This window comes from Chiloscyllium plagiosum, unplaced genomic scaffold, assembly GCF_037043375.1.
Source record: "Chiloscyllium plagiosum isolate Xiang-an unplaced genomic scaffold, Cpla_swu_hap1 HiC_scaffold_32, whole genome shotgun sequence".
Taxonomy (NCBI): Eukaryota; Metazoa; Chordata; class Chondrichthyes; order Orectolobiformes; family Hemiscylliidae; genus Chiloscyllium; species Chiloscyllium plagiosum.
The window spans coordinates 35,587,977-35,601,677 of NW_028270170.1; the positions used below are offsets into that span (position 1 = coordinate 35,587,977).

General features: G+C 41.5%; 1 protein-coding gene and 1 pseudogene across 3 annotated transcripts in view; both read right to left on the minus strand.

Moving 5' to 3' along the window:
- LOC122539987 (sodium channel protein type 4 subunit alpha-like) overlaps window positions 1-13,701 on the minus strand; it is a 189,059-nt gene that overhangs the window by 69,271 nt on the left and 106,087 nt on the right. For all 3 annotated transcript variants that reach the window (XM_087977901.1, XM_087977899.1, XM_087977902.1), the window contains 3 exons: window positions 12,218-12,456; window positions 11,080-11,253; window positions 7,529-7,885 (listed from right to left, as the gene is read on the minus strand). In XM_087977901.1, coding sequence (XP_087834027.1) covers window positions 7,529-7,885; window positions 11,080-11,253; window positions 12,218-12,456 — 770 coding nt within the window. The remainder of the gene's footprint in view (window positions 1-7,528; window positions 7,886-11,079; window positions 11,254-12,217; window positions 12,457-13,701) is intronic.
- Window positions 5,309-6,073, minus strand: LOC148141794 (uncharacterized; annotated as a pseudogene).

Consider the following 13,701-nt stretch of genomic DNA (forward strand, 5'->3'; position numbering starts at 1 on the left):
TGTAATTAATGGTTACATCTATCTCACTAATTGACAGTTCTAAAGGTAATCTGGTCACATTGATATGCTTGATTGTCAGTAATTCTCCCTCAGAAGAAAGTGAGGACTGCAAATGTTGGAGATCAGAGTTGAAAAGTGTGGCACTGGAAAAGCACAGCAGATTAGACAGCATCTGAGGAGCAAAAGAATCAACGTTTCGGTCATAAGCTCTTCATCAGGAATGGCTCCGGCCTAAAACGTTGATTCTCCTGCTCCTCGGATGCTGCCTGACTTGCTGTGCATTTCCAGTGCCACACTTTTCAATAGTAATTCTCCCTCAGGGTGTTTAAATGCTTCGGTAGTTTATAGCCATTGTGCAGCTTCAGACTTTGAGACTTTTCGCTTCAGACTTTACACCAGATTCTTACACGTTCTTACTAAGAACCATACCACGGAGGTAATGACTTGCTCCATTCAACTTGCTCCAATGGCACGATTATTCTGGGCTGTATGTGTCTGCTTTTAATGCAATACTTGAACATTGGCATTAATGTGACTGTTTGACCTAGAGAGACCTGCTCTAACAGCTGCTTCCATTTCTGAGGCCACATCCTACAAAAAAGAAATGGGTCTGCATCATGAACGTGTGCAGGACTTGTTAATAGCACAGACACCAAACTTGAGTGCCAAGTGACCTTAAAATCTAGTGCATCAATCAAGAACCTCAGCACAGTGACTGGGGAGGATTTGAAAGAGATGAGAAGAGAGTGAAAATGTTCCTAACTACAATAGTCGAATATTGACTATAGTATAATGTAATGGAATGAATTGTATGATGCCACAAGTTGAGTTTCAAGGTTTTCTCTGTTCGACTGCAATAAATGTAAATCAGTTCAGTATGTAGAAGCTGAACATTCATTTCTTTAAATTCCATTTTAAAATAAAACAATTTTTGCATATACTAGATATTATGCTGCTCCCAAATCATATTCGACTACTTAAGTAGTATCAAAATAATGTGATTCCTCCTTTATCTCACAGCTACGTCATTTGCAAAAGTCCTCCAACTTAAAGGAGGAATCACTAATAAGAAATGCCATACTCCAAAAAAACTTCAGGTTAATGGAGGACCTGATTCACACTCAACCTGTACCTATCTTGACATCATTCAGTTAGTGCTTATCATTCACCCAACGGCATTGGCGTCCTTTTTTTCAGCTAAATCTAAGCTTTCAAGTATGGGATGAACATATTGGCTCATGATTTCTTCAAACAAATTGAATATTTTTTTCAAGTAGGATAAGTATCAGTATCAGTATCAGTGGCTCAGTGGTTAGCACTGCTGCCTCACAGCACCAGGGTCTTGGGTTCGATTCTCGCCTGTCTGTGTGGAGTTTGCACATTCTCCCCGTGTCTGCGTGGGTTTCCTCTCGGTGCTCCGGTTTCCTCCCACAATCCAAAGATGTGCAGGTCAGGTGAACTGGCCATGCTAAATTGCCCACAGTGTTAGTCGGGATAAATATAGGGTAGGGGAATGGGTTTGGGTGGGTTTATCTTCAGAGGGGCCTTGTGGACTTGTTGGGCCGAAGGGCCTGTTTCCACGCTGTAGGAAATCTAATCTAAAGAATCTAATCTAAATCAGAACATAGCAAAAGTCATTGCCAACACACTTGACCCTTTGAAGACCTCCTTAGACCATCTTTGCACTAGTAACAAAGTTAGGAGCACTGTCTCAGAGACTTGTTATACAACCTCATACAGTCAGATTCAGAGAATTCTAACTTAGTAGCCACTATCTTAGAACCCTCTAGTACCATCCATTGGTATGTTCTGTCTCACCAGCAAAACAGATAAACTAGAGGTGGAGGCTAAGTGTTATACAGTTGAGGTGGAATGCTCCAGAGAGGCTGCAATATTGATTCCAAATCCAATCAAGCCAAGTTGTGCCTTCAGTTCAAACCTCCTGCTTAGTAAACCTCCTGATTCTTTCCTAGTCCCCCAAGCATTGACCTAATTCCACTTTCCGCTTTCACACAGTGTTTTCTTTCGCTGTTTTCCTCGAAAGTAAAAGTGATTCCAATTAAAGCCACAGTTAGAATTGTTGAAGGAAAAGGAACCAAGGCTGATGGATGGGTGGGTGCTTTTTAAATTAATTTGTTGTGCCTGTGCTTCTTCTCCATTTTGAAATGCCCTTGAGAAGGTGGGTGTTGTTGCATGATTGAATAGATTACAAACCAGATAGACAGTGTACTTTTAAGGTAGTTAAAGGGCATCATGATATTCTAGTCTGAAAAAAACACTTCTATTAATTAGGTAATCTAGTCTAAAATATTTCCACGTTGCTCTGTTAGCTAAGCAGTTGGTCTAGTACAAAAGAGTTCAATGCAGGGTAGTCAACTATACAGATAGTGCGCAGGAACATAAGTGAGTAGAGATTTCGGACTGTGTAAGTCTGTGACATTATAACAGAGTAAAGTGGACTAGAAGACAGGGAAGCAGTCAGACTGTATCATCCGGCAGTGGTGCTGATCTAATAAATCATATCATTGGTGAGCCTGCTTGTGCAGTCACTGCAGCCAATGTGGTATAGATATGCTCTCAATACTGATAGAGAGAAAATGTAATCAGTTTGACCCAGCAGTAGTGAAGGAACCATGATAATATTCTAAATCCAGGAAGGGAGATTACTTGGAGGGTACTGCCACTGGTTGTGTTCTTTTATGTCAGTTGCCTTTGGTGTTCTAGATGTCACAGGTTTGTAAAGTGACATTGAAGGAACTTTCCGAAGTTGCTATAGTGCTGCTCCTGAAGTCAGAAATTGAATCTTTACTGATGATTGTGTTCAATACCATTTATAATTACTGAGATACAAAAGTAGTTGGTATGGGGTGGCATGGTGGCTCAGTGGTTAGCACTGCTCCCTCACAGTGCCAGGGACCCGGGTCTGTGTCCCACCTTGGGCGACTGTCTCTGTGGAGTTTGCACATTCTCCCCATGAGAGTGGGTTTCCTCTAGGTGCTCTGGTTTCCTCCCACAATCCAAAGATGTGCAGCTTAGGTGAATTGGCCATGCTAAATTGCCCATAGTGTTAGGTGTGTTAGTCAGGGGTAAATATAGGGTAGGGGAATGGGTCTGGGTGGGTTAATCTTCAGAGGGTTGGTGTGGACTTCTTGGGCCGAAGGGCCTGTTTCCATACTGTAGGGAATCTAGTCTAGTTGTGTCTCCATGCAGCAACATCAAAGCACTACTCAAGCCTGATCTGATAAGGGAAAATTAAAATTTGTGCTGTATAGGTATCAAGCAAAGACCATTTCCAAGGGAGAATCTAAGCATCCCTCCTTGATACGCGTTGGCATTTCTGTCACATCAACATCTGTGGTTCACCATTGCTCATAAACTGAACTGGACATAATGGCAAACCAGCAGATCAGAGGTTGGGAATTTTGTGGAATGTACTTTCGTCCCCAAAGCCTTTCCATCGCCTACAAGGGATACGTCATGATTGTGATGAATCCTAGAATAACATAGCTTCACTGACATTCTGAGATGCTTGACATCATCCAGTACAAAACAGCCATTTGATCAGTACCCTATTCACCCCTCCAACGTTCATTCCCTCAAATATCGACATGTAGTGCAGCAAATGTGCATTATTTACAAGATGACCTGCAGTAACTCACCAAGGCTGCTTTTATACCACTTTACAAACCAGTAGTGTTTATTAGCTTGGAGGACAAGGGCAGTCCTAGAGATATGGGGGCACTACCAACTGCACGATGCAAACCACACAATTATGATTTGGATCTATATTGTTATTTCTTCACTGTTACCAAGTCCAAACCTGGGATTGTCTTCCAACAGCAGTATGGGCTACAAAACATGGATTGCAGCAGTTCAAGAAAGTAGCACACCACAACCTTCTTAAAGACATATGTGGCCAGATGGATTTTTACAACATTCTGTTAGTGTCGTGATCATTATCATGGAATCTAAGCTTCCATGGTGTGCTAAGAGCTAATGTTATAAGAGGCCATGATATTAGGGTCAAGGTACTGGCATGGATCAAGGATTGGCTGACTGGCAAAAGGCGGAGAGTGGGGATAAAGGGGTCTTTGTCAGATGGCAGAGGTGAATAGTGGAGTTCCACAGGGGTCAGTGTTTGGGCACAGCTATGCATGTTATACATTAACGATCTGAACGAAGGAAATGAGTGTATTGTTGCTAAGATGACACAAAGATAGTGGAGGGAAAGGTAGTATTGAAGAGGCTGGGCGAAGGACTTGGTAGGGCTAGGAGAGTATGCAAAGAAGTGGCAGATGGAATACAATGTGGGGAAAATATTAAGCTATGCATTTTGTAGGAAGAATAGAGGCTTGACTATTTTCTAAAAAGGGAAAGGCTTTGGAAATATGAAGCACAAAGGGATTTATGGGTCCCAGTTCAGGATTCTCTTCAGGTTAACATTGGTTCAGTTGGTAGTTTGAAAGGTAATTGCAATGTTAGCATTAATTTTGAAAGAGCTTGGATACAAGAGCAGGGAGTAATGCTCAGGTTGTATAATATTCTGGATGTAAGTTTGCTCGCTGAGCTGGAAGGTTTGTTTTTAGACATTTTGTCACCATAATGGGTAACATCATCAGTGAGCCTCCGGTGAAGCACTGGTGTTGTGACCCACTTTTTATTTCTGTGTTTAGGTTCCCTTGGGTTGGTGACGTCATTTCCAAAGGTGATGTTCTTTTTCTCAGGGAGTGATAAATGGGATGCAAGTCAATGTGTTTGTTGATAGAGTTCCAGTTGGAATGCCATGCGTCTAAGAATCCTTGTGCGTGTCTCTGTTTGGCTTGTCCTGGGATGTCTTGTCCCAGTCGAAGTGGTGTCCTTCCTCATCTAGTGAGAGTGGGTCATGTCTTTTTTTGGCTAGTTGGTGTTCATGTATTCTGGTGGCTAGTTTTCTGCCTGTTTGTCCAATGTAGTGCTTGTTATAGTTCTTGCAAGGTATTTTGTAAATTACATTAGTTTTGCTTGTTGTCTGTGTAGGGTCTTTCAAGTGCATTAGCAGCTGTTTTAATGTGTTGATGGGTTTGTGGGCCATCATGATGCCAAGAGGTCTGAATAGTCTGGCAGTCATTTCTGAGATGTCTTTGATATAAGGGAGAGTGGCTAGGGTTTCTAGGTGCATTTTGTCTGCTTGTTTGGGTTTGTTGCTGAGGAATTGGTGGACTATGCTCATTGTGTATCTGTTATTTTTAATTACACTGTAAAGGTGATTTTCCTCTGTTCTTCATGGCTCATCTATGCTGTAGTGTGTGGTGCTCATTGAAATAATGTTCTAATGCAGCTTCGCTTGTGGATGTTGGGATGATTGCTTTTGTAGTTCAGCATTTGGTTCGTTTGTGTTGTTTTCCTCTAGATGCTGGTTTGAAGTTCCTCATTGGCTGTTTGCTCTACTGCGACATCTAGGAATGCAGTTTGGTGTTGTTTTCCTCGTCATCAGTGAATCAATAAGGGTATTATTAATGGTCTTGAAGGTTTCCTCTAATTTGTTTTGTTTAGTGATGACAAAGGTGTCATCCACATAGGGGACCCAAAGTTTGCATTGGATGGTTGGCAGAGCTGTTTGTTCGAGTCTCTGCATTACTGCCTCTGCTAAGAACCCTGATATCGGAGATCCCATGGGTGTTCTGTTGATTTGTCCATAGGTTTTGTTGTTGAAGGTGAAGTGGGTGGTAAGGCATAGCTCTACTAGCTTGACGATATTGTCCTTGCTGATGAAGTTGGTGGTATTTGGTGTATGTGTCTTTGGTTCTTCTAATAGCGTAGTCATTGTTTCCTTGGCCGGTTTGATGCTGATGGATGTCAATAGGGATGCTACGTCAAAGGAGACCATTATTTCATCCTCTTCTATCTTGGTGTCTTTGAGGGTCCTCAGGAATTCTTGAATGGAGTGGTTGGAGTGCCATGAGTCTTCCACTAAGCATTTTAGTCTTTGGTGTAGATCCTTGGCTAATCTGGAAATTGGTATTCCGGGTAGCGAGACTATGGGTCTGGGATGAGGGGACTTCTGGTTTGTGATAATGCTCTGGTCAGACCACATTTGGAATATTGTGAACAGTTTTGGGTCCTGTATCTAAGGCAGGATGTGCTGGTCTTGGATGAGAATCTAAAGAGGTTTACAAGAATGATCCAAGAATGAAAGACTTGTCATATGAGGCATAGTTGAGGACTTTGGGTCTGTGCTCATTGGAGTTTAGAAGAATGAGGGGGGAGTCTCATTGAATACAGAGAGGCTTGGGTAGAGTGAATGTGGAGAAGGTGTTTCCACTAGTAGGTGAGAATAGAACCAGAGGGCACAGCCTCAAAATGGATAACCTCCAGAATTGAGATGAGAAGGAATTTTTTCAGTCAGAGGATGGTAAATCTGTGAACGCATTATCAAAGAAGGCTGTGGAGGCCAAGTCATTGAGTGTATTTAAAACATAGGTAGGTTCTTAATTGGTAAGGAAATCAAAGGTAACATGCGGAAGACAAGAGAATGAGGCTGAGAAACATATCTGCAATGATAGAATGGTGGAGCAGACTCAATGGGCCAAATGGGCCTCATTCTGCTCCTATATCTTATGGTCTGTGGTTTGATAGCCTTAACAGCGAGTATGAATTACAAGCCCATTCACATTACCATTATATCGCCATCCTTGGTAAGGAAAGGATCAGCTACATTCTAGATGAATAGTGAATAGTTACAGGCTCAAGTAAATTGAAATAGACGCAAACTTCCAATTTTCCTATGTAAATGACTTGGAGAAAACAATTGAAAGAGGGGAATGAGCTATCATGGGATATGAAATCTCCTTGACACTGCGACTGACCAGTTGGAATTCCGAGTCTGAATGTTTAGGTGTAACAAGATCCTGATTGATTTCTTCTTGTAATATAGGTTCTGAATCCTGCCTAGGAAATCTGTATTTCCTTTTAACTTCTCAGAAGTTGTCTTGTTTCTCAGTGAACTACACAGAGAATTACTGGTAGAAAGTGAGGACTGCAGATGCTGGAGATCAGAGCTGAAAATGTGTTGCTGGAAAAGCGCAGCAGGTCAGGCAGCATCCAAGGAGCAGGAGAATCGACGTTTTGGGCATGTGCCCTTCTTCAGGAAGGGCTTCTGATTCCTGAAGAAGGGCTGATGCCTGAAACGTTGAAGGTCCTGCTTCTTGGATACTGCCTGACCTGCTGCGCTTTTCCAGCAAAACATTTTCATCAGAGAATTACTGGTATCAGCATTTTATACATATTCATTCCAGCTGTCCAAAAACAGTGCAAGGAAAATTAACGAGTGGAAGATGGGAAGATTACAGTATCCTCAGAAGACAGAGAAAACATTCGATATATCAAGGTCAATTTAGTTTTAAAGGTTAAAAGAGAATAACAGGTTGTAAATTTGTACCCAAAATCCACCGCAAGGAATTCTTATTAAGTGAACATAATTCTTCAGAAGCTATCTCATTAATCTGCCTGACTGAAGTGAATGGAAGATGAGAAAGAGTGAAAGACTTACCACCAGGTTACCAATCACCATGACCAACATGAAAACGATGAGACACATGGGTTGTCCTGCTACCTCCATGCAATCCCACATCGTCTCAATCCATTCTCCACAAAGAATGCGAAACACAATCAGAAACGAGTGAAAGAAGTCATTCATGTGCCACCGTGGGAGGGTGCATTCATCTGAAATCTTACAAACACATTGCTTGTACATCTTGCCGAAGAGCTGCATTCCAACCACAGCAAAGATGAAAACAATAATGGCAAGGACGAGTGTCAGATTCCCCAGTGCACCCACCGAGTTCCCAATGATCTTGATCAGCATGTTCAAAGTGGGCCAAGACTTTGCAAGTTTGAAAACTCTCAGCTGAAAATTGGAAAGAAAAACAAATATTGTCTAATTTTCTACTCTTGTTAATCAATAACAGATTTACCGAAAGCAACTAAAAGTGTCGTTGAAACTAAGTGTAAGAACTAGAATGGAGGGATCTTTGGTAATTCTTCTGTGAAATCATTTGAGTGATGCTGATTATTCAACATGGAATCAATTAGTTCCTAATTTAGGCTTTTATTCCTTTCTCCAGATTCAATGAAAACGTTAAGCTGGAATGACAGCTTCATTGGCACCAATACAGTTGATAGTTAACTTCTTGCGCATAGTTCTGACATTTTCACTATCTCATTAGTAATTCAGCATGGAAATAGTGTGTGGCAAAATAGGCTGGATGATCTGAAGTGTGTATCTGATGGTGCCCTCAGGAGCTCTCATTCTAAGTCAGTTAGCTGTAGCAAGTCCTGAGCTCATGTAGCCACATCAAGATCAGAATGGCCTGCATTCCCAATAGATAGAAAGTTGGGATTTGGCTGTGAGTCCGACAAGCAGATGCAGTTTACGCTCAAAGCACAGTACTTAGCCAGTCTGAACTCAGTTTTCAATGATTAGAATATCGAACATAGAACATAGAAAAGTACAGCACAGAACAGGCCCTTTGGCCCATGATTTGTGCCGAGGTTTAATCCTAACGTAAAATATAATAACTTAACCTACACACCCCTCAACTCACTACTCTCCATGTTTCTGTCCAGCAGTCACTTAAATATCCCTAACGACTCTGCTTTCACCACCACCGCTGGCAACGCATTCCATGCATTCACAACTCTCTGCGTAAAGAACCTACCTCTGACATCTCCTCTATACCTTTCTAATATCTTAAAACTATGACCCCTCGTACCTGTCAATCCTGCCCTGGGGAAAAGTCTCTGGCTATTGACTCTATCTATGCCTCTCATTTGCTTGTATACCTCGATCAGGTCTCCTCTCTTCCTCCTTCTATCCAGAAAGAAAAGTCTGAGCTTTTTCAACCTTTCTTCTTAAGGCAAGCCCTCCAGTCCAGGAAGCATCATGATAAACTTTCTTTCCACCCTCTCCAAAGCCTCCGTATCTTTCCTATAGTAGGGCGACCAGAACTGGACACAATATTCCAAGTGTGGTCTCACCAGGGACTTGTAGAGCTGTAGCAAAACCTCGTGGTTCTTAAACTCGATCCCCTGTTAATGAAAGCCAAAACACCATATGCTTTCTTAACAAACCTATCCACTTGGGTGGCAACTTGGGATCTATTTACTTGCACACCCAGATCCCTCTGTTCCTCCACACTGCCAAGAATCCTGTCTTTAATCCTATATTCAGCATTCGAGTTCGACCTTCCAAAATGCGTCACTTTGCATTTATCCAGGTTGAACTCCTTCTGCCATTTCTCAGCCCAGCTCTGCATCCTGTCTATGTCGTGCTGCAGCCCGCAATAGCCCTCGATACTATCAATGAAACCTCAAACCTTTGTGTCATCTGCAAATTTACTAACCCACCTCTCAGCGTCCTCGTCCGAGTCATTTATAAAAACTATGAAGAGCAGAGGCCCAAGAACAGAGCCCTGCGGGACCCCACTCAACACTGACCTCCTGGCGGAATAATTTCCATCTACAACCACTCTCTGCCTTCTGTGAGCCAACCAATTCTGAATCCAGAGAGCCAAATATCCCTGTATCCCATACTTCCTGACTTTATGAATGAGCCTACCATGGAGAACCTTATCAAATGCCTTGCTGAAGTCCATATACACCACATCCACTGCTCAACCTTCGTTGACCTGTCTTGTCACCTCTTCAAAGAACTCAATAAGATTTGTGAGGCATGACCTGCCCCTCACAAAGCCATGCTGACTGCCTTTAATCATGCTATGCTTTGCCAAATAGTCATAGCTCCTATCCCTCAGAATTCTTTCCAAAATTATGCTGACCACAGACGTAAAACTGACTGGTCTGTAATTGCCAGGGATTTCCCTATTACCCTTCTTGAAAAGAGGACCAGCATTTGCCTCCTTCCAATCCTCCGGTACAATTCCTGTGGAGAGTGAGGAGGCAAAGATCTTCACTAGCGGCTTAGCAACCTCCTTTCTCCCTTCCTGGAGCAACCTAGGATAAATCCGGTCTGGCCCTGGGGACTTATCAATCTTAATGTTTTCCAAAATTTCCAGCACATCAACTTCATCAATCATGATCTGGTCAAGCCTGTATCCCAGCTCCTCAAAGTTCTCATTCACAACAAGGTCCCTTTCCTTAGAGAAAACTGAAGCAAATATTCATTTAGGACTTCCCCTATCTGCTCAGACTCCACACACATGTTCCCTACACTATCCCTGATCAGCCCTACCTTCTCTCTGATAATTCTCTTATTCCTCACGTATGAGTAAAATACCTTTGGGTTCTCCCTAATCCTATTTGTCAAGCCTTTTTCGTGCCCCCTCCTGGCTCTCCTCAGTCCAATTCTGAGCTCCTTTCTAGCAAGTCTGTAATCCTCTAAAGCTGTGCTAGATCCTTGCTTTTTCCACCTTATGTCAGCTGCTTTCTTCCTTTTGACAAGAAGTTCCTCTGTTCTCGTTATTCAAGGTTCCTTAATCTTGCCCCTTCTTACCTGTCTCAGAGGAATAAATGCATGCATCACTCGCAACAACTGCTCCTTAAACAGTCTCCACATGTCTGTTGTGCCCTTTCTGTGGAACAATTGCTCCCAGTCTGTACTCCCCAAATCCTGTCTGATAGCGTCATAATTTCATTTCCCCCAATTAAATATTTTCCTTCAGTAGCTGCTCCTTTCCCTCTCTAAGGCTATGTTAAATGTTAGGCAGTTATGATCACTGTCCTAGAGGAAGGAATAAAAACCCAAATTAGGCACTCATTGATAATAATCGTAATGCCAGACACAAAGATAAACATACTCACTCTGTAGCTTAATCTATTGTCAACCTGTGTTATTAAGGTTAAAGTTTCATTCATAAATGTACTGGTCTAAATTTCAATATGTACTCCCAGCATATGGAACTTTTCACTTGGAGCAACTATGATCATGCATGAAATTAAAGATGTTCAAAAGATCTTTCTACAGAAAAATTAACAGAGTCAGACTAAATGTGTACAAAACAACTGGAGACTTCTGGTAAAGTAGTGGGAAACGTACATATTTAGGCTTTTACATTTAGCACATGCAGACCTTCGGATACAAACCAATCTGAATGAACGAAGCACCGATAATCCTTGCACATTAGCCAGTCCTAGCTCTACCAAGCTGAGAGTCACAATGATGCTGTCAAATATATTCCAACCAACTTGAAAGTAGTAATAAGGATCGAGAGCTATCAATTTTAACACCATTTCAGCTGTGAAAATCCCTGTGAATACCTGCCAGGAAGAAAAGAGAACTTCAGACATATAACCTGCTTTAATATAAGCTATAACATATCTGTGGTATACACTTAAATGAATTGCAGTTATTTATCATGCCCAAAATGCTGCACAGTTAAAATCACACAGCATCAGGTTATAGTCCGACAGGTTTATTTGCAAGTACCTGATGGACTATACCTGGTGTTGTGTAATTTTTACTTTGTCCACCCTCTCCAACACCGGCACCTCCACATCATGACTAAAATCCTGCAAACCTTACTTTAGTGGGATAGTTTTTGCAAAAGTGTTGATCCTAAAACTAAATTGCTTGGGAGTATTTATTTTTCACACCATGGGTGGATACCTAAAACAGGAGCCTGGCTGCTCACAAATTTGAAGTGAACCACCTAATGTTGTTACATAGACCTGCTTGATAAATTAACCAACTGGGCCCATTCCACTTCAAGGTCTTCAGCAGCTCTATTAATAACATAAGCTAAAATTTTACTTTTTTGAGGACTGCATCGAATAGCTTAACCTCCAAACCTGCGCTGTTGCCTCCCACTGGTATTCCCTCCTCCATGCCCAATTCTGTCATTGGACTCTCCTGAGGTCCTTGGCATGAAAATGATCCATCCTATTGATTCTCCTTATCTCTCCCACACCAGTCCCTTGTACCCAATGTGCTGTTACTATATATATCTTGTTGTACCTATCCTAAATGAACCAGTCAGTACAAGGTAGCCAGCCGTTGCTGGCTTCATGTCATTTGATTCAATTCATGAAAATGATGGACAGAAAAAAAGAGTAATAATCCATTAAAATGGTCAGATTGTGGCTCAGAATTGATTTCCCAGCACTCACATTCCTTTAACCTAACAGTTCGGAAAATTGGACCAATTGATGGCACTGAATTGATAGGCTGAATAGCCACCTTCTGTATTCTAGTGGCTCCACGGTTAAGAGTGCAAATACCCACCAAATTTCCAACAGAGAGCATGTTTTCAAAAGTTTCAGTCATGGGATAGTGCTCCATTGCCATAAAGAGAGTGTTCAGCACAATGCAAATAGTGATTCCCAGATCCACAAATGGGTCCATCACAATAATCTTCAAGATTTCTTTGAATTTTATCCACAGCGGGCAGCAATCCCAGATTAGATATGTATTGGCAAATTTATACCACCAGGGAGGACAACGCTGCTGTGCTTCTTCCAGCTCTATCGGATATAAATGAGAAGCGATTATATTTGCTGTTTTCATAACACCTTATGCCTTCTGGGAGTTAACATACAGTCTTTCTGTCTTTATATAAGGGTATATAGATAATTATTTTCCCAACAATTTCCATTTAATGCAAGCTTTTAGGTACCGGAAAAGATGAGTCACCCAGATGATAGATGACCTGTAACTTTTACAACCAATGACATACTTTTGAAATGTCATCACCATTGTACTGTAGAACAAGCAGCAGTTGATTTGCATGCAGCAAGTTCAAATCCTTGTGTGGTATTATACAGTGTTCAGTTCCGTTCAAAATTCCTCTGGTGATGCAGCAGTTTGTGACACATATAGCAAGGCCTGGACAACCTTCAGACTTGGGCTGATGGATGGTATGCTACAAAAGTGGCAAGAAATAGCCACCTTTAAGGGAGAGATTCTAACCACCTCCATTTGACAGTCAATTATGTTATCATTCATCAACATCCTATGGGTTACCGATGACCAGAAACGTAAATGATTAGATAAACAAATTATGTCTAAAATAGGTCAGAGGTTGGCATTCTGTGATGAGTGAATCATTTGTTACTTTCTAAAGCAAGCCTACCATCTATAAACAACACTGATAAAATACTTTCCACTTGCCTGTATAAATACCACTCCAACTGTACTTAAGAAACTCAACAACAACCAGGATCAAGCAGGGCCACTTGACTGATACATCATATTGATAAAAACATCATATTAAGCATTCACTCTCTACCATAATGTTGAGGAGTTACAGTTCAACTCCCTCCTAACTCTACTCCCATGTCCCACCATCTCTGATGTCCTGCCAGTGAGACAAGACATACCCAAGGATGATAATGGAAGAGTCTGGAACATTGGCTCTAAGTAATTATTTAATGAACATGACAAATGTTACACATACAAAGTTTGTGGTTCAAAGTAATAATTTTGTGAACATGACTAATACAAAGTTTATAAGTCTGTTATGTCCGAGAAACTATTTAAGGTAAAAGCAAGTAGTGAAGGAGGCAATATAAATTCTGTTGGATAAGATCCCTGGTCTGTTTGTACAGATGCAATGCGGTCCAGATTCATTTACTGAGAACAAGATATTCATAACCATAAACAATAACCCGAATGTTGTGGATAAACTTGTATTTTTCAAGCCTCACAGGGAGGTGTTAAGAATGTCTGATTTTATAATCAGTTATGCCTTAAACCAAACTTTTTCTCCA